The sequence below is a fragment of the Lepidothrix coronata genome, unplaced genomic scaffold (assembly GCF_001604755.1).
Source record: "Lepidothrix coronata isolate B3197 unplaced genomic scaffold, Lepidothrix_coronata-1.0 Scaffold116, whole genome shotgun sequence".
Lineage (NCBI taxonomy): Eukaryota > Metazoa > Chordata > Aves > Passeriformes > Pipridae > Lepidothrix > Lepidothrix coronata.
Genome location: NW_016690296.1, coordinates 319722 through 344502, shown reverse-complemented (window position 1 = coordinate 344502; position 24781 = coordinate 319722). Strand labels below are relative to the sequence as shown.

The following is a 24781-nucleotide window of genomic DNA, read 5'->3' as shown; positions in this document are numbered from 1 at the left end:
AAGATGACCCCCGGAGGCACCTTCCAAAAAGCCTCTAACAATCCAAGCAATAAATTAATTGTTATCAGTGAAATATGAGTGTGACAAATAAATGTCTGTGAGCTAAATTCAGAGCAACCATCTTGACAGAATCACCAATATCACAATTCTGGGAATTCTGATGTGCATGATGCTCAGAGCATTATTTTCAGCCAGGCTATAAATAAACTCTACGTAAGAGGATTGTATCTGAGCAGAAGAGATTCTCTGCATAAAAGGGTGAATTAAGGATAGATTGAGGTACCAACTTTAATTTTTAAAGGTCTCTTTTTTGTTGTTGTTAGCTTACATCAAAATCCACAAGTTTTACACAGCAGCAACTTTTCCAATTATTCACATTCCTATTTCCTTTCTGCCAGAATATATTTTCCACAAAAAACAGATAATCCATACTCTTCTTCATTAAAAGAAAAATCTCATAAATAACTGGACTATTACATCTGTACTTACATTCAATCAAATACGCAACTGTCAAACTTGTGCAGACAAACTAAAGGGAAATTCAGATAATTTAAAATTAAGGTGCCTAAGGAGTCTCATTTTGCCACTCAGTCAAGCCTACTCCAGAGAAAAAGATTAGGAATATCTGAATCAAGAGCTCACTTTGCTGAACTAAAAGCTGAAGCAGCACAAAATTGAGGATGCAAAGGTGGAGAGAAGGAAACTATCTTTTACTACATCTATGACTAAAGAGTATTTTTGAGAACAGAATTGCTCAGAATAAAGTGGCACAGGAGAGCTACTGGATTCTGAATCTACTGTAAAATCCCCCAACAAGTAGCAGCTAATCATTTAGGTGACAATTTTTGCATCCATCACACATGGCAGATGCTGAGGCCCACAGGGTCCCGTAGATTAAAGACAAAAAAAGCATTTAGGAAAAAGGCCAGAATTGCTGAATTTAGGGAGGCTGGTGATTCTACTTTATTGGTGCATACAGTTAAACAAAAAAAAAAAAAAAAGAAAAGGGTATTTTCTGGTTTGAGATGGCAGACCATAAAACTAATTCGTAATAAATAATTTATTTTTTCTTGTAAATGTAGTGACATAGAAGCCTACACTGAAAATAGTACCACCCCTTCAGCTGTCCCACTAATTCCCTAGTAATATATAAATAGTGTTTGCCACTCTATAGTTACACCACAGCAGTAATTATAAAGCCTATGGATATATTATGTTGTCTGGGGTGTGACAAACTTGGTAAGTTCACTCAGGAGAGATCACCCAGGACTCCCAACTGCAGCACAATGTGTATGACCCCGCTACAAGATCTCCTCTCTTGGGAAGTGGGATTCTAAGTCACTTCCCAGCTCAGATGCTGAATTTAAAGAGCACAAATATTGTATTTCAGCAGCTCCAAATATCACCATTTTATCCACAAGAACAGCAAGGCAACAACAGAGCCAGGCAAAAATCAAGATGTTCCAGGCCTTGGAAATAGCATTTTTATGAAGAGGGAAACTGTAGCAGAAACTGAGCTGATGGAGAATAATGGGAAGAGAAGAGATTGACAAGGAAACACCACCTTGATACCAGGCACAGGTGAGGGCCCAAAGGCTGAGTCAGGGCAGCCTCCTAAAGTTTATACATTTTAAGAATAAACATCATTGGCTGAAAAAAAAAACCACTTTTTGTTTTAATTAAAATTTTTCAAATCATCCCCTTACAGCACTTTTAAAGTAAATTCACAAAAAAAAATAAGACAGATACTATAAATATTTGCAGCTGGTTTTCAGTCTTTGTTGGTTGACATATTTGGGTTTTTTTTTTCCATTGGTCTTAATGTATTACTTTTGTTTACATCTCTCAAAATCCATATAATCCTCCAGAAGGCATTTCTTGCCTTTTTTTTTTCCCCTCCAGTGAACGGATAATGGGCCTGATCCTTTATTACATTAGCAATGATGAACTGCAGCTGAATGACCCCTCATGATACACAGCAGTCAAAAATCTGCCTCTCTAAATACACGGAGGGAAAAGCAGCAAGACCAGTTGGTGGAATTAAAGCCTTTTGTCATAATGGAACGGCAAATACTCTGCAAAACACGCTCCATTCCGAAGGTAAGATTATCCTCACAAACCGCAGGGAGAGCAATCCCTGGTCAAGCAAATCCTGGGGCATCCTGAGAGAGACAAGCTGATCACTCCTCTGAGAGTCACCTAAATCCTCCCCGGGTTTGTGGCGACACGGAACGTGGACATTCCACGGGGTCTTGCGGCTCCTTTTGGGGAACGCACGCGCGGGGCTGGGGAGGTGCTGCTCCAAGGGTTGCTTCAACCTCATGGATAGCCCGGATAAGAACACTCCAGCAGTCACAACAGCATCTCCCAGGTGTTGACACGGGAAGTGGTGACAGTAACGGGGGCAAATTTCAACAAAAATACTCCTTGGCTAATGTGTTCCCAATGCGCTTAGAGCAGGATGTCGAGGAAAGGAAACCGGAGGGCTTTTAAATAACGAAATCAGCTTGGGGGAGGACTGATTTATCTAATCCTTGCTCTCTGTATCTGGGTCACTTTAAATAATCTGATGATTAAAAGGGAGCTCCTCCTTTCGTGAGGGCCCCTAAACTAAGCAGGGGTCAAAGCACAACCAGCACAGCTAATGGGGAACACGTTCCATTGTCGTCTCAGCTGCAGGAATTTTAAAATCGAAGGGAATCACTTCTTACTCAGGTGACTCCAGGACATCACAGCTCCCTTAGAGTTACCAAACAGGAGCACATTGTATTGCCTCACTTTGCTTTTTCCTTTCAGCTCTTTGTACCTCAATCACTTGGCATTTGTCAAATCACCTCATCCTAAGAGGTGCAACTCTCTCCACATGAGGCTTTTCTTGACCTCGTTTGGAATGGAGGAAGGTCAGGATGGATCCATTCCTTAAGGAATGCATGGTCAGAACAGCTCAGCATCATTGCTGCAGGGACAGTCTACAAGTTGCCTCAGTTATTAAGATTATTGCATTTGGGGTATCAACACATTTGGCAGGTTGATACTCCTGTTATGGGATGTCTCTGATGCCTGCACAGGAATCAGATGGTACAATCAGACTTTAAGAGAAAGCAACAGAGACAAATGGGAATTTCTCAAGGGGAAGAGTTGGACTGACTACATCTGGTGATGTTTCTTCCACCTGGGAAAAAATATCAAGAACTCACGTAAGAATTCTGAACGTGTCACAAGAGCAGACACTCAATGGGAAGAAGAGCACAAAAATAATTGCTTTTCCAATGCATAAGCAATAAGTAAGAATGGGTTTGGGGTATAGAAGTGATCCAGCTGTGAAAGGAGGATAGCACTGGGCTCAGTGAAAGTGTGTGAGAGGTACGTGGGTGGATGTGAGAGAAGTCAGTGGCCAATCCCACTTCCGTGGGTCTGCCTGATGAAATATTTCAATGCTCCCTGAAGACTTCACCTGAATTCTCCACTGAAATTCAGAAGTACCTTTGGGATCACCCATCCAAGTGAATGCAGAGTGCAAAAGATGACATTGTTCCATGGACTTTGTTCTGCCCTGTAGGGTAATGTAAAGCTCAAAGGAACAGCCTGGAACACCCCAGTGGATCTATTACCCACTTTGCATTCTGGTTTGCACCATCCAGTGCCCAGAGAAGATTTCATATTATCAATTAGTGCAGCCTGGTCAGACCTACACAGGACCAAAATCACGGTCAAATCAAGAAGAGAAACTGCAGAAATTGCTTTTTCACTGGATGCCCATTTAGATCTGCCCACTGAACTATGAGCAGACTCAGCCAAGTGAAGGGTTTGTAGACACTCATTACATAAATATATCTACTCCAACAATACTTGTAGCAAAAAGCAATTCTAACCGAGCCAAATAATTGCACACTTCTCCAGTTCTAGGAGGAGAAATGCCAAAAAAGACCAGTGACTTCTCCATCTCTGGGTGTGCCCTCATTTCAGCCTTTGCCTGAAACAGGCTGGAGGAAGATGTGAGCTCTCAAATGACACAGATGCAGGTGAAAGTGGAGTCACTCAATTAGCAATCACCGTGCAATTAGGCTTTGTATCAAAATAGAAATTACTTCTCTAAAAATAGCAGTGATGGCATGTTAGCCTGAAAGGAACAGGCTTCGTAAAAGAGGAAGATGAGCAAAATAACAACTCCAAAGGCCAATATGAAGCTGAAGGGCAAAGCAAAGTAATCTAATAGAAACCCCAAATCCATAAAATCAGAGCCCTGAATGCTTAACAGCCTCAGATAGCACAGATGGGGTTTGTAATCCCAGTGGTTACAGTGGTTTTAATAGCATTTTCTGAGGTAATTCTGTTATTTCGTTGTTGCAAGGAACTGGAAAACAAGTGTGTTTTTTCAGATGTCACTGCTCATAAGTTCTGATAAAAGCCAGTGTTTTTATGCCATTTAATGGAGAAAATGAAAGTAAACCCAATAAACTGGAGTTGTGACTACTCTTTTATCTACCAGTTCATCATCAGAGAAGAAACTTTGTCACTGTGGTAAATTGTCATCAGTGGAAATGACAACGACCTTGACAAATACCCAATTCTTTAAAGAGGAAGTGATGGAGCAACCTGAGTAACTCCCCTGGCATTAAATCACTACCAGCCAACGGCATTTCACAGGGGCCTACAAAAAATAAAGTGTGAAATAACAGAGATTCCAAGGAGAGGGTGTCATACACCCCCCAACAGCAACAACTGCTCCTGAAAGGTTTAAGGGTGACAATGCAGCACCTGTTTTTAAAAATGGAATTGAGGGGAAAACAGGAGAAAGACAAGCTGAGAATTTCAGTCATGATTTGCCACTTCTGTATTCAATCTTACCTTTAATTTGTATTTTTGTTCATTTCTCACTTTATCAATGAAGCTCTTTCCTGAAACAGTATTTTTCTTTCCATCTTTTCATCCATTACATATTTGCTGACTAAAAAACTTAGTATTTGAGCATATTCTGCTCAATTATTCTTTTTCCCTTTTTCTATCTCACTTCACATTTCCATTTTTTGACCAGCTGTAGTTACATATGTTTGAATCTTTTTTATTCTTACATCATAAGTCACATGTCTAGTCTTTATTAACTTAATAATTCATGGAGCATAAAAAAAGTACACCTTCCCCTGGAATTCCTCCTTAGCCTTCTGAACACCTCCCTGCTGCCTGAGGAGATGTAATCCAGCTATTATCCATCTTATCCATCTCTTCTGGAAAAGCACAGCAGGCCAGAAAGACCCAACCCAGAGGCCCCAAAGCTGGATGACACCACACTGAGGACTCACCCTCCCAGTCAAGTCAACAGGATTTGTTTAATTAAGACAGTGTGTCACAAATCCAGGACATATGTATCCCAGCAGTTGGAATTCATCCTGTCTGGAGGCAACCCAGGAGCAGTAATGGGGGGAAAAACGTCCTCCATCACATTAATTCAATTAAATCAAGCAGCAAATGCCTGTTAGCACCTCTGTGTGCACTACAAAGCATCCACTGCTAACAAAAATGTGTTTCAAACCAGAATACTATATAAAATAATACCTGTGAAACCATCTTCCAATTCCAATTGGACTTTCTTTTTTTAATTTAGAAAACCTCATTTCTTTTTCCAGCGTAAGAAAAAGCCTTCATGAAGACTTTTTGAGGGATAATGCTTCGTTAAAGTAACATTTTTCAGAATTACTTCTCTTCAAATACTCAAAACCCTATCATTAAAGACGTTACTTTATCTTCTAATACACATGAAAAGGTTGAAGAAAGTATGAAAAAACTCATCCAGTTTGCTCATTATGACAGGAGTTTGCTAAGTTTTTGAGCAATGGAATTGCACCATTTCTCATCTTTAATGGGAGCAGAGCATGGGGAATAATTGACCACCAGCTGTCCCCAGAGAGCTCTTTGGGAGTTCTTCTGGGGCAAAAAGCATAATAAAGACAATATTTTTTAAATCTTCAGGTCAGGCAGCTTAAAGATCTTTTCAGTTTCTCTCTCTCGATTTTTAATGTGATGACAGCACAGAGAAACCTATTTACTTTGTAAAGCTATTTGTTTATCTCCTGCTCTTTACAGTTTCTACAGCTCATTTCTCTGCCAGGACAAGGTGACTTTCCCCAGTTCAAATGCACATCACAAACCTCTCTGATTGAAATTCTTCCTGATCACATAAGGAAGGAGTTCAGAAGCCTGGAGTAAAGTTAAGTTATCTGCAAATTTTTAGCCAAAAAATAACCATATAAAGCAATTGTATAGATCGAGTTATGGAGTAATTCTCTTGTTCGTTACTGCTCATCAAATTCCACTCAAATATAATATTTATATGCTTGGAAAAATTTCTGAAACAAGGTATTAAAGCACACCAGGAAATGCTAAAACATTTCAGTCACCAACAACACGAGATCCTGTTCACACAACGAGCACATAATGACTTCAGTTTGTTATTTACTTTTACTCTGCTTACCAGTGAACGCCTCAATTCCCTTGATTTGTCAGGTTTGGACATTTGGAATCAGTGCCTAAAACCTCAGATGTACCTTATAAAGCCTCACCAAGTAACTTTTTTAAGAGAGAAGGGAAAAAACAGCACCATACCTGAGATTGTGCATTAATATTGGCTCCTTCCTTCACCAGAACTTTGACAACTTCAGCTTGTCCTGCTAGGGATGCAATGTGCAGGGCTGTATTCCCTTTCTGTTGGAGGAAGGGGGGGAAAAATGAAAGAATATTATTACCCTTCTTCAGGAATCATTTCCACCAGCAGTTGAAAGCAAAGGCTGAAAGCAAAACAACTCATCCCACAGGTGTTTCTTCCATTGTGCCCACGAGAGAAAAGGTTCTGGTTATGGTAAAGTCACTGACTAATTTTCACAGATTTGAAAAAAATCACTCTCTGTGTAATGGGGACCTGTCACTGGAAATAAGGAACAATCTGGCACCGCTAAAAACTTTTAATGCTTCCCCTGTATTATTGTACAAATGATATTTTCCTCTTCATTTACTACCGAAGGGCTTCAGCAAAAAAGGCTCCCAGGCCAAAACAGAAAATCTAGTTTAAATATCAATGTATTTATATTTTTTGCCTGTATTTCTCCCATGTGTTTGACCTTTTCTTTCTGGGAATAAACTTGCAGACAAGTGTGAATTACCTTAGTGGCGGAATCCACAGCCGACCCTCTTTCCAGCAATTCCTGTACCAGTCCCACGTGGCCTTCTTTGGCTGCCAGGTGCAGAGCATTGAGTCCATTCTGCAAGCACAAGGGCCAGATCCATTACAAATATCCGATACACATTCCTACCTTGCCCTGGGATAAGGGGAAGATTAGGAGCTGGAGTACTGTTACATCTCTTAGCTGGCTGTCTACATAAGTCAGATATTTTGGACGTGGCTCTGTGTGACAAACTTCTCCGGTGATGCTTTTCTCATAGCAACAAAGACATCAAAACCAAGTGTATTTTGTGAGGATCCAGAAGACATTCCTTCCTTTCTGACAGTTTCCCACTTCCCCCTTACCTTGGGCATCTCCATGGAGCTCAATATTTCAAAACTCGAGTGCGTTTCTGCCTTCCTGCTCTTTACTGTAACCTTATCCAGTTCCCCTGAGGAATTATCAACACTGAGAAATCACAGGACTTAGCCAAATTTACACAGGATATGTCTATTCAATCAGGATCATTCCATGCTGATGTAGCTGAACGCTGGACTCTCCTCTGGGCTAACTGGTATCAAATAGAAACCCAAAAGCACAAATAGACCAAATTGGTTGTTGATTACTTGTGGCTTGCAAATCGATCCTTCATCTGGCAGCCCTGCTGGTTTCTGGGCAAGTCTGCATGAGACTTTGAGGTTTTGAAACCTCAAAAAGGAAAAGCAAATTAAATAAGAGCTAAGACTGTTCAAAAAGCAACCTAAGGAAAAGTCAGCATCTAAATCCTTTCCACATTAAACAAGAACAGGATACTTTATCTCAGACAAATTCCAGCCATGGAAACCTTTGCCTCTTCCTAGTATCCCCATTCCACCCAAGGGGGAAAAAATAAAATGACAGTCTATTGTAGCTCAATTGCCAACCTGTTTTTCCCAATCCTACAGTGATTTTCATGCTACGTCAGGCAGGTGACGGGGACAGATCCTGCCATTCCCTGCAGCACTCTCCTGGTTTCCACACTGGAAGCATCAGGAGCGATGCTCAGGTATTTGAGTCACCAGCAGCAAGTGCAGCACTGCGTAATTTTTGTCACTTTGCTCATCTCTGAGCACTTCAGAGTCATTTCAGTTGCGAACTAAACAAGCAGCTTTCTGGCTCTCATTTTGTCCATGCACAGAGGCAGTTCAGGCTTGTAATTCCCAGTGGGATTTTAAAGCACTTCACAGGAGGCATTTCATGGGAGTGGGTCCAATGGCTTGGGACACAGCAATCCAAAGACAGCTCTGCACTAACTCCATTTAATTCCACGTCCACGTGAGCAGCACTGGCAGATTTTGTGGTCAAATTCAGAAGTGGAACTATGAGAAAAGCAGAGGAACTGAAGGGAAGCTACACTCAACAGGCTGCCAAAAGCAGAGGAACACCCTCCTGCAGCCTGGCAGTTAAGAAATGTTAATGAGAAACGTGGTTTCAAATCCCATTATGTGGGAAAAGCAGCAGCAACCAGATCCTCCTTAATCCAGAGGAACACTCTTAACTAGAGAGCTGCAGAGCCCAGGGGTGGCAGTAGTGCCGTGCCCTGGATCAAGGATAAATCTTTGGCCAAAAATACATGGTGAGGTTGACCATAATCACCAAGATGAGGAACACTGCACATGTCAGGGAATATTCTGCAGGCTGAAGAGGTTTCAGAAACCTCTAATCTTCCTGGGGGTTTTAATCTCAGCTGAGTATTAACTAACCATAATTACTACCTACAGTGGCTGAGAGCTTTGAAACAGTGTTTTGTGGGGAAACACCGTGTTCTTTCTCCTTATTTGAGAACTAAGACACATTCTCATATCTAATCTCACCGATTCTGTCATCAACACTTTCCATGGGAATACCAAGGGCAGTTTGGGCTCCTTACAGCTGTCCACGGCTGATGTACTGCTATGACATATTATTAACCTTTCTGACTCTTTGGGAGCAGACTGGAGTCCACAAACAGCACAGCAACTGCAATATTCATGGCCCATACCCTCCTCTGAATGCAAAAGGATGAGGAGAAGCCTCCAGTTTAGTTTACCACATGCCAAAGGATAGAGAGAGCAAGGCTTGTCCCAGTGATTAATCAGTAGGAACCTCTTAAAATACCTGTATTCCTCCCTCTGAGACACATATCTGCTGATGCCATATTAAGCACCTGAAAGGTGATATTGCTGCATAGATTATATGAGTTTCTTTGCAACTTTTTAATTCAATGAATACTTGAGGTCCAGTAAAAAGGTCACAGGAACAAACTCTAGCTGAAATATAGTTCCCACTACACACATTCAAACTCCATAATTCCCTAAATAAAGCAAGCTGGGGTAAGCAGCAGCAAGCTCTGCACTTTAAATGCTGAGGGCCAGCACAACTGAAGCCTTAAAGCAACCTTTGTTCTGTTCCTCCCTAATCAGAACCAACGCTGCAATTATTTCCCGGCCCACGTGGCTGATCCCTGCCACTTCTGATGATGGAATCTCAGATTTAATCAATGCAACTCCTCCGTTCCTGTCAACTGGATTCTTCCAGTTCAGAACAACAAAGGTTTCTGACACGTCCCTTTTTTTTTTTTTCCCCTCTCCAGTGCCCACCAAAAAGTTGGGGAGGGTGAAATTAGTTGTCTGCTAAGCAAAACTGTGCAGCATGAGGACAAAGCACACATATAATACCCTCAACTGCATTTCTCCTGGAGGCTCCTTGGTAATTTTAACTCTCATGAAAGAGCACCATACTAAGCCTTCCAAGCCTGGTTCTTCAAGTGTCTCCCTGCAGAGTCTTACAACTTTTAAATCACCAGCCTCACAACCTTCGTTGAATATAACAATTCCTACTTCCCTGAAGTTCCCTTCCATTTGAAGGTATTCATTAAGTGCTTAATAAATATCTTAGGAAGCAAAAATGTATGTTGACAAAATTAACCCTCATCTTTCCTCATGTGAAGAGTCGGACCCCTTTTAACTCCCAGAGTTGGGATGCAACACTTTGCAGAAATATTTGCCAAGAGCTGAGTTTCTACCTACCTTTTGTGCCTTTGCCACCAAAGATCAAAATGACTTTTAAGCAATTTACAGATAAAAACATCATGAAAGCCAACAAAAATAAAACAATAAACCCCCCTATTTTTGTAATGTTTCCACATTCTCCACTGACGCTGTGGTCCCAGACTTATACATATGTAGAGTCTTTTTCAACTTTAACTATTCCATGATTCTATGACAAAGGCCAATGCCAAAGCATAATTTAAAAACACAACGAAAATTAACTCCCCAGCAGAGGCAGAAACTGAAAATAAACATCATAGTCTTTCTTAAACTCTCTTCTCTGTCTCTTTAATGGATGTCAGTCTAAGGTTGCTGCCAAATAAATCTCTTGGGGAGGTAAAAAGCGTGTGTGGTCAAACTCTCTTCAAGAAAGATTTGGAAAGGGCTTTCTCAAGTCCAAAGGTTCGTTGAAGTTTTTCCTAAAAATACCACAAATAAACGAAATGAATTGCTGAGAAAAGAAAAACCATTTCAGATGATGAAAATTCTCCTTTTGTGAGGCTTTCTAGTCTACGAACTCGAGAAAATGAATTAACCCCCTGAGTGACACCAAAGGCGATCCTGCAGACCTCATTTATGACACAGAGCTGCTGCAGGCTGTAGCTGGCACTGCTGGGAGCAGGAGTCCCTCTCCATTTGGAGCAAGGGAGGGAATTAACAGCAAGAGAGGCACCAACCGAATTAGAAAGAAGCCAACAAAACGAGAGCCAAAGCCAAGCAGATCTAAATCGGGGCCCTGGAGCTGGAGGACCCACAAACTATCTAATATTTGAATCCTGTTCTGTTCAAGGCATCAGACTTCACAACCATTTCTAGGAATGCAGAAGACTTGAGAACAAATGCCAAAACGCAGCAAATTTTTCCTTCCAAGGAAGCGACTCTGTCACCGTGAGAACCGACAGGTCTCCAAGCACAAGATGGAGAAATGTCACTTTATGTTGCCTTTGGATCATCAATTCTGTTTCAAAAGGGAGCAGGCAGCTGGAGAACCCTTGGACTGGTCAGGTGTTGGGGTCTAACTCCTGCTGGAACCTTGGGCTGCCCAAATGCAGAGTGCCCAATTAAAGGTCATTCTGAACATCACGCAGAAGCAAGCTCTTTTCTCTTGCTACTTTACTAGAAACACCAATCACATCCTAAAAAAATATATTTGTCACAATAGCTCTAAAGGTATCAGAGATTTCCAATGACCATCAGCTATCCATCCTATAAAATACCAGGAATTAGTTTTTTTTTTTTAAGGGACTATTCTTAAAACAGGGTAATTATGTTCCCTGACATTTCTAACTCTCTCCAGAAACAAAGAAACATAAATGATTTATGATTTTCAGGGAAAAAAATGATGGTGCAATTCCATAATAATTGAACTTATGAAAACAGCAGTTAATAAAGCATAATTAAATAATAATTAATTATTAACTATATATTAGTAATGACTCCCTGTATTCAGTATATCCAGAAACATTAAGCTGGAGAATACTTTGGAGAATACTTTGATTCTCCATAAAGACAGACCTCTCCGAAAAAACTTAGGATCTGAGAAACAAACACTGAACTTGAGAAAGCACCTCCTGGTGTTCCCTCTGTTCAGGAAAGCTTATTCTTAACATTATGTACGGTTTTCCCAGATGGGATCTCGTCTAAAAATAGCATTATACTGGGGAAAAAAACCAACCTGCATGTAACAAGGCTTCATTTGTGAAAAAGCATTGAGATGGCTCAGTGTTAAAAATAAAAGACACCCCTGCATTCTGCACAGACTGTGCTGTGTTGACTTTTCCCCACAGACAGTTGGAACACAACCATGTGGACATCCCAGTCAAACCCTGAGGAGGAGGAGGAGGAGAAGGAATAACTGGAAGGCTGCAGAAGGAGCTGCCATGGCTTACTCACTACTCCCTAACCTCTAGCAGAGGAGGCTGCTCCCGCTCCCAATAAAACTTACAATACACCAGTGATGCTTAATCAGTAGGAGCTGAGGGTTCTCGTTACCAAAAATCTCTGTGAGGAATTTTCTGCGGCACCAGAATTGGAGTTTGCAAGGAGCTGAAGTGCCTGTTTGTGCTCAATGAGCACAATTTGAGTCACTGGTCCTGAGGATGCAGGATGCCTGTGTCTCAGTTCGTCCCTCATCCTTGGGAATTCCCACACAGTAATCAATGTCCTCAGGGAAGCAGACTGGCCACTGCACAGGGACAAGTTTTCCCTGGCAAACAGGGCTCAGACAATCTAAATTAGACATTATTTTTATTCATGGATCTGAAGGGGTTGTTTCAGCGCTTTTTGGCTTGTACTGTTTGATAAGAGCTCAAAACACTTCCTACAGCCTAGAGAACTCCTGAGTTACCTTAATTGGAACATCAAGTCACATTACTTACTTAAATCACGTTAATATGTTTTTTTTCCTGTTTTGCACGCTAGTCAACCACTTATTTTTTTTTCCCCCCATAATAACATCCACGAGTGCTTCATCTATTTCCAACCACTAAGAAATTCCACAGCCTCTCTCCTGATGTTTGCACTCACCTGGCTCTGATCCCACCCACGCAGGGCAAGAGGAGCTTTGCACCAGCTGCAAGTGGGAAGCACTTTCCTCAGGAGACAAATCTGCAGCAACCCCGCTCATATTCCTCTCACAACCACCAAGAGAATATGAACTGGCTGGAAAAAAAACCCTCATAATGTTCCCAAGTAATTATCACATTAACTGTGTTCTGTCCTGGGGGTGAATCTCTTTGTTAATATTGGTGCTTGTAATAAAAATGGAAAATCTGCTGGATCTATCTGAATATAAATCAGACTTGAGTCTGATTTACTCTGTCCTGATTGGGGAACTTGAAGTTTGCCAGGTCATGTCCCATATAACTCAGCAAGTTCTTCCTTGACAGCAAGGCTTTTAATGGGAACTTTCTCCTAGACAGTAAGAGAAGGATTTTTTCTGTATGTTTTCGATAAGCAGCACATGAAAAACCTCTTATTTTCCTCATCATTAAATTCCTTGGCACTGACAACAGAGCTGCTCTCAGCCCTGTGCCCCAGCTTCCATTTGACACATCCCTACTTTAATCACCTGCAGCTTTCATTCAGCAGGGAAGGTGATGCCTCCAAACATTTTAGATTATTTTGTTTCTTATTCTTCAAATTACTCTTTTTTTTTCCAAAATAAAGTGGCCACAATTCTAGGGTTTTACTTCCAAAAGGCAAAGCCACCATCCAGTTAGCAGTCATTTTGATTCCGTCTGGCTAAGAGTTAGGGGAAAGCTGGACACCATAAATCCTGAGCTGTCAAATTCCCCCATCAAAAAACTGCACTGATTTCACCAGAACCTCAAACCACTTTTCAGGACTGATGCAGACATTTATTTGCATATTTATTTTCGGTCGCAGTCCTGTTAAATTTGATGGTTCCAGTCACTTAAATAAATGTTGCGAATGTAGGTCCCCAAGCTATAAAGCCAAAGTAATTGGATTTATATGACAGACCTACAAATTTATATGACAGACCTACAAAAGAGCCAAGTTAAAACATTCTGTCTCATTACAGTCACATCAACGGTGACACTTTAACAATGTGTTTTTACAGCAGTAACAACTTTCCTGAAAGGAAAGGTAGTTATGTTAAGCAAAAATGTGAGTGCAGATGTTGAACTGGATTTGACCCAGTGACACTCAAAATGTCCCCTTCTACAGGGCTTAAACACAATACACTGAGTATGTAAAAAAATTACATTAAACAAGAGACCACTGAAGATGAAGACTGAAAACATGCCTTGAGGTGAATCAAAACACTGGCATGAAGGAACCCAGCCTGGAAAAACTAGGTTTTGATGGGGAGGTGTCTCGCAACTCACCTTTGCAAACTTCTGTCCTTCAAATATCTTACCTGATTGCAGGTGTTGATGTCTATTCCACTTTTCAGATATTCCACTACTTTGTCCAGATTGCCAGCTCGGGCAGCTCGGAGGAAGCTTGCATTGCTGTCAGACTGTAAGAAGGAAAAAAAAAAAAAAATCTCTAATTAGCTCCTGCTAGAAAGCACAACTTCATCACTGGTGAAAGGTTCTCACATTTTATGCTGCAGGAGAATAAAACAGTGAAAAGCCCTGACTTTGCATTATATCTGCATTAATTAACATACTCAAATTAGGCAATAACGGCCCGAAAGAACTGCAGACCCCTTGGAGTGAGCGAAATAGTGCAGTAATTGCTGGAGTTCAAAGTTTAGCAAGAACCAAAAAAAAAAAAAACACCCCACCATAAATCATAGCAACTGATATTGTCAACAAGAAAAAAAATAAGTGCGTTGACTTGCCAGCCATAGTTTTCTGAGGTGTTATACATATATATACATATATGTATGTATATGTACATCCTCTATAAATAATTTTATATATTATTTATAGATCTCTATATCTGTTATTTATATGTTTATCTATATTATTTATATATTTTTTTAATATATTATTTTCGGATATATATGGTCAGAGTGGGCAGCACTGCACACCAGGTTGAGCCCAGGATCACACTGTAAACATGCCCAGCCCCAAAGTGCCTGTAATCACCCAGTGAAAAACAAGGCTAAAAAAACCTGCAAAAACACGTTTTCATTTTTCAGTCACGTTGTGGGATGAACTGTTAAACAAGGGAGTGTGCAATGCATCAGCTCTCTTGCTTTTGTCTACGAGTATGACATGGAATAACACTGTTAGAACCTCCACACAGGTAAATTGGCTCCTGAGGCACCTGGAGAGCGGGAGAAAAACCAAAGTTGTGCAAGAGAAATAAGGATTAAACAGGATTATAAGCATTTGGGAACACGCTCAGAGACAGAGACAGCAGCAATGCTCCTACTTCAATAAACAGTGTGGGAGTGAGTTGCAAACAGCAGCTCAGTAACTTTGGGAGCCTGTCTGGTGGGGGTGTGATTGGAGAGGAAGAGGTCGGCACGCACACCGTCGGACCAGGACTTGGTGTTCCTCTGGAACGCCTCCGGCCGAGCCTGTTCCTCAACTAATTCCACCTCCCTGTCACAAACTGGGTAGAACCAACTCTTTCACTTGGTGAGAATATCCTGAAAGCTCCTGCTTTCCCACTTCTTTCAGTCGCCCAACCCATTCCAGAGGGTTTATTTCGGTCACTCATCACGCCGCACTCACTCACTTCCCAAACCCTGGGCCCAACCTATTTTAATCTGCGACAGATGGATGCCAGCAAAACGATTCTCCTCACAACTGAGCTGCATGCCAAGACCAAAATATTCCCTTTTAAATTCCTCTCAGCAAACTTCAGCACATTTTCCGCAGCTTCTGCTGTTAAGAAATCAGACCTTCCCTCTAAACACGCAGCAGGGGGAAGGGGAAGGTAGCGCAGGAATTCACGGTGACAGAACCCTTGGATAGGTCCAGGCCTCAGTCAGGACCATTTGGATAAGGTTTGACTCCAGCACAGATTCTGACACGTACAAAAAGTTCCCTCTGAGGACTGAAAGATGGCTCTTAGCACTGCACCCTGTCCTGGGATGTGCGTGTGCCCATAAAGACACAAAAATATATTTTTATTTTTAAATGACCTTGGTAAAAGAACTAACCAATATCAAATATTTGAGCACATAAGGGGTAAATCTGCACGTTCTGGTTGAGAAAAGCATCTTTGCTCTCAACAGGACATCAAAAATGCTGACATCTCCATTATTGCTGGAAGCTCAGATCACAGCTAAGCCCACATGATTATATTCCATTTGTTTCCAGCTAAGAAGACACGAGCAGTCCTCTCTCATTTCCTTGATTCATAATTTTGTTTACCTCAAAATTAAATTACTGCACTGCCCATCACTTCAAGACACTTTCCATACACCTGAATATCGATCACAGTGCAGAGTAAGAAGTTCCTGCCTACATGAAGAGTAATCCAACAATTCACCCATACATTATATACATTCCCATACAAATACCAGGCACTGTTTCCATTAAATACTCAAAAATTCAGCACCGTGTTTTAAAGCTTAAGAGTCCTGGAAGTTGGGAGTACTCAGAGCTGTGTTTTCTTTCCTGCTTTGCCAACTCTAATTCTTCAGCAGGTTGTCACTGGTTTGTCCTTTACCCTGTTCTTTTAAGCCTTTAAAAAGTATTTTTGTCGGTACTTCTGCCTCAGCCATTTACTCACTTCAGCACATTACAAATTCAAATCCATTTTGACAAAATCCCCTCAGCAGGCAACAGCAGCAGTTTCCTGCAGTCTTACCACGCCAGGAAATAATCATTTTGCATCTGTGGGCTTTTCCAATGGATTCAGTAATCTGATGAAATGTTTTGTTTCCTTACATGCAGATTTTTAGTTGAGTTCAACGACGTTGTTTCAGTGACAGAGAAACTGAAGACAAACTGTCACCAAACTGTCACTTGAAGATAATTTCTTTACAGGAGACAACACAAAACACAGAACCAAGGTCCTTTGCACCACATGATACCTATCACATCCCCTCTTCCTAGGCACACACCCCAGAGGGACTTTTTTTAGGAGTTTTCCACACGGAAGCTGACAGTGCTCAAAAGCAAACACTCCACCAGAGGGGAAAGGGAAAGTTTACACAAACAAACAAGCAAACAAAGCTACAATGTAAAACAAAATCAATATAGCTTTAAGTGCACTAAAAGCATGACTACAAATGTGTCTTTACAAGTACCTGGTTGTCAGACGTTGTATAAGAAAATACAATAAATGATCAAGTGATTATATGATTTTTTAAATGACCCAAAGGCTGCAGATTCAACTTCTTTCTTGCTAATTGCAACACAGGAATTTAGCCTGAATTCGAAACCTTTATCTCAGGGAATCTCAGTAATGAAATCATATATGGAAATTAATATTTTAACCAAACAGTCAGAACCCCTTCCCTTCTGGTTCCTCTGCCCTCACTCGGGTTGCCCTTCCTGTCTCCTAAGGTAGCACATCACTGATCACACACAGCTCGGGCCTGTTCCTCAAAGGCATCTTAGGGAGAAATGCAAAAATAACCCCTGGAATCATGTGCTGTACCAAGCCCAAAGGATTTTCTCCACATACTCAAATCTGCTGCTGAAAACCAGCTTCGTGCACAAGAAGGAAAGATTGGGAGTAGGAGGCCTCAGTTTTCAAAGGACAGCTTTCAACCCAACATTCATCCAAACCATCCAAATACTTGTTTGAAATCGTGTCTGTAGAAAAACTATCCCTGCAGGTTGGATTTGGGTTTTTCCCCCCTCCCCTCCAAATAAGTTGAATGACCCCAGTCTGTCCTTAGTTACCAATATCTCTGGGGGAGAACGGAGTCCAGCAACGAGGGCTACTGAACAATTCTCACCCATTAAATACAGTTTATTAACTGATAGACAGCAAAAACAGAATTCAAAACTCAAGTCTAATAACCACATAAGAGGGTTTACACCTTAATTTAACATATTTGGGTTGTATGTCTATTAAAATGTGTACCTGAGTAGTAATAACCCTTTCAGACTTCCCTTTCAAGCACAGACTCTGGGATATACTGTTTGGATTTCATGGAGGAAGAAAAGTATTTAGCTACAACTTTTGAAGATGTTGTCCCCGATCATGAGGTGAGCAAAACCTGCTTTATATAAATCAAGAAACTGAAATTCTTAGCAGCTGTAAAAACTTGGATGCTGAGGTGAATCCTGTATTATCACTGCAGGTAACATCAGCACTAAGCCACAGTGTTAATGCCATTTACTAACTCCAGAGTTTGGAGGCAGTGTTTGTCCAACAGCTGTTCCTATAATTAGCAAAATGCTGATGGCTTGTGAACTCTTCTTCTTCATTAAGAAGCTCTTCATTGACTGGTGGCTCATGGTTTTAATATACCAGGGAATGCCTGGAGTTGCGAATTCAGCAGGAGGGAAGTTGCATCATCTAAACTCGAGTTTTCACGGCCTCTTGATGTTATTCAGTACTTAAGGGGGGAAAATGACAGGGCTGTAAAAACATCCATTAATTTTCTTTATTCCGTATTTTCTCAAGTGTCAATTTGTGCTCCCTACCCTTGAGACAATCACTAAATTTTGTCCCAGTTGGCTTGGTTATTCTCTGATTTCAGGAACCACCTGTTCCAACCAGCCATCATTTCATTGGGTGCAACTCTAAAAGCAGTGCAGACGAGGTGTTACCACCACCCGGCTCACTTGTCACACAGGTATTTTCGGCCGGCATGGAAGATTCTTCCATTCAGCTCTACAAGATGGGAATTCCAAAATAACGCTTTTCCTTGTGGAATAGTTTCTTAAAACTTGCCAGTGAGTTTATCGGCGGCTCACATTTTATCTTCTGTACACTGAATTATTTTATAATTGAGCCGAAAGTGCTGCTGATCTCCAAAGAGACAGCAGTGACTGTGAGCAGGCACTTTTTTTATTTTTTGGTTTTAATTCAACTCCCAGAGCAGAGTCTGAGCCTGCAGCCCTGACAGACACACCAGCACATGAGCTACATCTTGCACTTGCAATGGCAGAGGCTCAGTAATCTAATGCTGATAAATGACTTAAATGAGATAATAACAGCTATAAGGGAAACATATTTTCCCAGCCTTTAATGAAATAACATTCATCTTCTGGAATAAAAGAAATACAGCAGTGCTTTGCTTTCCTTTCAAAGCCACTTCCTTTGCCCATAAAAATGTATGTTTTGCTCCTATTCATTTACTGGAGATGATGAAGGAAGACAAGATTAAATCACAGATCTTAAAAGAAATCTCAGTATCTAAATTCCTTTATGAACAACAGGCCCAATTTTCGTATTTCAATTTCAAAGCAAGCATTTTTTTATCACTCAGCTTTTCCCACTCAAGCACTGCAGACCTGATTCATCCTTCTGTGTACCTTTGGTTGTACAGAATTTGTTCATAAACTGCTGAACTGAAAAGCCCACAACTCTGAAAAAGCAGCTTTCACTAAATGAACATCTTGTTCTCGTAATCTCAATCATCTTCTTATCCAGGAAAAATTCACAACTGGCCTGATAATTAGCTAATATTTGTTAAGAAATGAGAAGAAGAACCACAGGACCTGCGGGGTGTGAAGAGGAAGGTAAGCTTTCAGAGAGAAGAGATCACTAGTAAGTTAAATATCCTCTGCCAAAATGGATCTAATAGCATCCAGCAATTAATTATTTTTAATCTCAGGGGTCTGTCTCTCTAGGCTGATGATGATGGCTATAAATCAGAAAAATAAAAACCTTCTTTCAAGTGTATATTATGCACCTGAATAATTTACGGTGTTTGGAGGATTTAGGCCAATTAATCACAGAACATCAGGAAGAAGATGAAGTTGGCATCACTTTTACTGGCATTGAGCTGGAGCTGTGGCTGCAGTTGCTCTCACCATATTGTTACAGACAGTGTGGGCATGGGCTTAAAGACTTAATAAAAATAAAGGTTACAGATATACTTACACAAAAAATATTGAGGGTGATACAGCTATAAGAAGGGAAAAAGCTTTTGTGCTCTACACTGCATATGACCCAGGATTGAAATAATCAGTGATTTTAAATCAAAACTAGTCTGCATGCATTTCAACACAGAAAATGACTGCCTGACCTGGAAACCTGGGATAGCACTGACTGGATTCCAAAGTGACCCTTTCAGCNAGGTTTGTTTAGAGTGACCTTCTCTTAGATGGATTGCCTCACAGGGCTGACGAGCTCCATCTGCCCGGGGGGCTGGGAATCGAACCCGGGTCACAGCGGTGAGAGTCCTGCACCCTAACCACTAGACCACCAGAGGACCCATATATATATGTATGTATGTATATATACATATACGTATGTATATGTACATCCTCTATAAATAATTTTATATATTATTTATAGATCTCTATATCTGTTATTTATATATTTATCTATATTATTTATATTTTTTTTAAATATATTATTTTTGGATATATATGGTCAGAGTGGGCAGCACTGCACACCAGGTTGAGCCCAGGATCACACTGTAAACATGCCCAGCCCCAAAGTGCCTGTAATCACCCAGTGAAAAACAAGGCTAAAAAAACCTGCAAAAACACGTTTTCATTTTTCAGTCACGTTGTGGGATGAACTGTTAAACAAGGGAGTGTGCAATGCATCAGCTCTCTTGCTTTTGTCTACGAGTATGACATGGAATAACACTGTTAGAACCTCCACACAGGTAAATTGGCTCCTGAGGCACCTGGAGAGCGGGAGAAAAACCAAAGTTGTGCAAGAGAAATAAGGATTAAACAGGATTATAAGCATTTGGGAACACGCTCAGAGACAGAGACAGCAGCAATGCTCCTACTTCAATAAACAGTGTGGGAGTGAGTTGCAAACAGCAGCTCAGTAACTTTGGGAGCCTGTCTGGTGGGGGTGTGATTGGAGAGGAAGAGGTCGGCACGCACACCGTCGGACCAGGACTTGGTGTTCCTCTGGAACGCCTCCGGCCGAGCCTGTTCCTCAACTAATTCCACCTCCCTGTCACAAACTGGGTAGAACCAACTCTTTCACTTGGTGAGAATATCCTGAAAGCTCCTGCTTTCCCACTTCTTTCAGTCGCCCAACCCATTCCAGAGGGTTTATTTCGGTCACTCATCACGCCGCACTCACTCACTTCCCAAACCCTGGGCCCAACCTATTTTAATCTGCGACAGATGGATGCCAGCAAAACGATTCTCCTCACAACTGAGCTGCATGCCAAGACCAAAATATTCCCTTTTAAATTCCTCTCAGCAAACTTCAGCACATTTTCCGCAGCTTCTGCTGTTAAGAAATCAGACCTTCCCTCTAAACACGCAGCAGGGGGAAGGGGAAGGTAGCGCAGGAATTCACGGTGACAGAACCCTTGGATAGGTCCAGGCCTCAGTCAGGACCATTTGGATAAGGTTTGACTCCAGCACAGATTCTGACACGTACAAAAAGTTCCCTCTGAGGACTGAAAGATGGCTCTTAGCACTGCACCCTGTCCTGGGATGTGCGTGTGCCCATAAAGACACAAAAATATATTTTTATTTTTAAATGACCTTGGTAAAAGAACTAACCAATATCAAATATTTGAGCACATAAGGGGTAAATCTGCACGTTCTGGTTGAGAAAAGCATCTTTGCTCTCAACAGGACATCAAAAATGCTGACATCTCCATTATTGCTGGAAGCTCAGATCACAGCTAAGCCCACATGATTATATTCCATTTGTTTCCAGCTAAGAAGACACGAGCAGTCCTCTCTCATTTCCTTGATTCATAATTTTGTTTACCTCAAAATTAAATTACTGCACTGCCCATCACTTCAAGACACTTTCCATACACCTGAATATCGATCACAGTGCAGAGTAAGAAGTTCCTGCCTACATGAAGAGTAATCCAACAATTCACCCATACATTATATACATTCCCATACAAATACCAGGCACTGTTTCCATTAAATACTCAAAAATTCAGCACCGTGTTTTAAAGCTTAAGAGTCCTGGAAGTTGGGAGTACTCAGAGCTGTGTTTTCTTTCCTGCTTTGCCAACTCTAATTCTTCAGCAGGTTGTCACTGGTTTGTCCTTTACCCTGTTCTTTTAAGCCTTTAAAAAGTATTTTTGTCGGTACTTCTGCCTCAGCCATTTACTCACTTCAGCACATTACAAATTCAAATCCATTTTGACAAAATCCCCTCAGCAGGCAACAGCAGCAGTTTCCTGCAGTCTTACCACGCCAGGAAATAATCATTTTGCATCTGTGGGCTTTTCCAATGGATTCAGTAATCTGATGAAATGTTTTGTTTCCTTACATGCAGATTTTTAGTTGAGTTCAACGACGTTGTTTCAGTGACAGAGAAACTGAAGACAAACTGTCACCAAACTGTCACTTGAAGATAATTTCTTTACAGGAGACAACACAAAACACAGAACCAAGGTCCTTTGCACCACATGATACCTATCACATCCCCTCTTCCTAGGCACACACCCCAGAGGGACTTTTTTTAGGAGTTTTCCACACGGAAGCTGACAGTGCTCAAAAGCAAACACTCCACCAGAGGGGAAAGGGAAAGTTTACACAAACAAACAAGCAAACAAAGCTACAATGTAAAACAAAATCAATATAGCTTTAAGTGCACTAAAAGCATGACTACAAATGTGTCTTTACAAGTACCTGGTTGTCAGACGTTGTATAAGAAAATACAATAAATGATCAAGTGATTATATGATTTTTTAAATGACCCAAAGGCTGCAGATTCAACTTCTTTCTTGCTAATTGCAACACAGGAATTTAGCCTGAATTCGAAACCTTTATCTCAGGGAATCTCAGTAATGAAATCATATATGGAAATTAATATTTTAACCAAACAGTCAGAACCCCTTCCCTTCTGGTTCCTCTGCCCTCACTCGGGTTGCCCTTCCTGTCTCCTAAGGTAGCACATCACTGATCACACACAGCTCGGGCCTGTTCCTCAAAGGCATCTTAGGGAGAAATGCAAAAATAACCCCTGGAATCATGTGCTGTACCAAGCCCAAAGGATTTTCTCCACATACTCAAATCTGCTGCTGAAAACCAGCTTCGTGCACAAGAAGGAAAGATTGGGAGTAGGAGGCCTCAGTTTTCAAAGGACAGCTTTCAACCCAACATTCATCCAAACCATCCAAATACTTGTTTGAAATCGTGTCTGTAGAAAAACTATCCCTGCAGGTTGGATTTGGGTTTTTCCCCCCTCCCCTCCAAATAAGTTGAATGACCCCAGTCTGTCCTTAGTTACCAATATCTCTGGGGGAGAACGGAGTCCAGCAACGAGGGCTACTGAACAATTCTCACCCATTAAATGCAGTTTATTAACTGATAGACAGCAAAAACAGAATTCAAAACTCAAGTCTAATAACCACATAAGAGGGTTTACACCTTAATTTAACATATTTGGGTTGTATGTCTATTAAAATGTGTACCTGAGTAGTAATAACCCTTTCAGACTTCCCTTTCAAGCACAGACTCTGGGATATACTGTTTGGATTTCATGGAGGAAGAAAAGTATTTAGCTACAACTTTTGAAGATGTTGTCCCCGATCATGAGGTGAGCAAAACCTGCTTTATATAAATCAAGAAACTGAAATTCTTAGCAGCTGTAAAAACTTGGATGCTGAGGTGAATCCTGTATTATCACTGCAGGTAACATCAGCACTAAGCCACAGTGTTAATGCCATTTACTAACTCCAGAGTTTGGAGGCAGTGTTTGTCCAACAGCTGTTCCTATAATTAGCAAAATGCTGATGGCTTGTGAACTCTTCTTCTTCATTAAGAAGCTCTTAATTGACTGGTGGCTCATGGTTTTAATATACCAGGGAATGCCTGGAGTTGCGAATTCAGCAGAAGGGAAGTTGCATCAACTCGAGTTTTCACGGCCTCTTGATGTTATTCAGTACTTAAGGGGGGAAAATGACAGGGCTGTAAAAACATCCATTAATTTTCTTTATTCCGTATTTTCTCAAGTGTCAATTTGTGCTCCCTACCCTTGAGACAATCACTAAATTTTGTCCCAGTTGGCTTGGTTATTCTCTGATTTCAGGAACCACCTGTTCCAACCAGCCATCATTTCATTGGGTGCAACTCTAAAAGCAGTGCAGACGAGGTGTTACCACCACCCGGCTCACTTGTCACACAGGTATTTTCGGCCGGCATGGAAGATTCTTCCATTCAGCTCTACAAGATGGGAATTCCAAAATAACGCTTTTCCTTGTGGAATAGTTTCTTAAAACTTGCCAGTGAGTTTATTGGCGGCTCACATTTTATCTTCTGTACACTGAATTATTTTATAATTGAGCCGAAAGTGCTGCTGATCTCCAAAGAGACAGCAGTGACTGTGAGCAGGCACTTTTTTTATTTTTTGGTTTTAATTCAACTCCCAGAGCAGAGTCTGAGCCTGCAGCCCTGACAGACACACCAGCACATGAGCTACATCTTGCACTTGCAATGGCAGAGGCTCAGTAATCTAATGCTGATAAATGACTTAAATGAGATAATAACAGCTATAAGGGAAACATATTTTCCCAGCCTTTAATGAAATAACATTCATCTTCTGGAATAAAAGAAATACAGCAGTGCTTTGCTTTCCTTTCAAAGCCACTTCCTTTGCCCATAAAAATGTATGTTTTGCTCCTATTCATTTACTGGAGATGATGAAGGAAGACAAGATTAAATCACAGATCTTAAAAGAAATCTCAGTATCTAAATTCCTTTATGAACAACAGGCCCAATTTTCGTATTTCAATTTCAAAGCAAGCATTTTTTTATCACTCAGCTTTTCCCACTCAAGCACTGCAGACCTGATTCATCCTTCTGTGTACCTTTGGTTGTACAGAATTTGTTCATAAACTGCTGAACTGAAAAGCCCACAACTCTGAAAAAGCAGCTTTCACTAAATGAACATCTTGTTCTCGTAATCTCAATCATCTTCTTATCCAGGAAAAATTCACAACTGGCCTGATAATTAGCTAATATTTGTTAAGAAATGAGAAGAAGAACCACAGGACCTGCGGGGTGTGAAGAGGAAGGTAAGCTTTCAGAGAGAAGAGATCACTAGTAAGTTAAA

At 41.0% G+C, this 24781-nt stretch overlaps 1 protein-coding gene across 4 annotated transcripts in view; it reads right to left on the bottom strand.

Moving 5' to 3' along the window:
• The window catches only part of ANK2 (ankyrin 2, neuronal), a 193086-nt gene that overhangs the window by 107775 nt on the left and 60530 nt on the right, over positions 1-24781 (bottom strand). For all 4 annotated transcript variants that reach the window (XM_017825067.1, XM_017825068.1, XM_017825069.1 and 1 more), the window contains exons 2-4: positions 14106-14207; positions 7155-7253; positions 6601-6699 (exon numbers count right to left, since the gene is read on the bottom strand). In XM_017825067.1, the coding sequence (XP_017680556.1) occupies positions 6601-6699; positions 7155-7253; positions 14106-14207 (300 nt within the window). The remainder of the gene's footprint in view (positions 1-6600; positions 6700-7154; positions 7254-14105; positions 14208-24781) is intronic.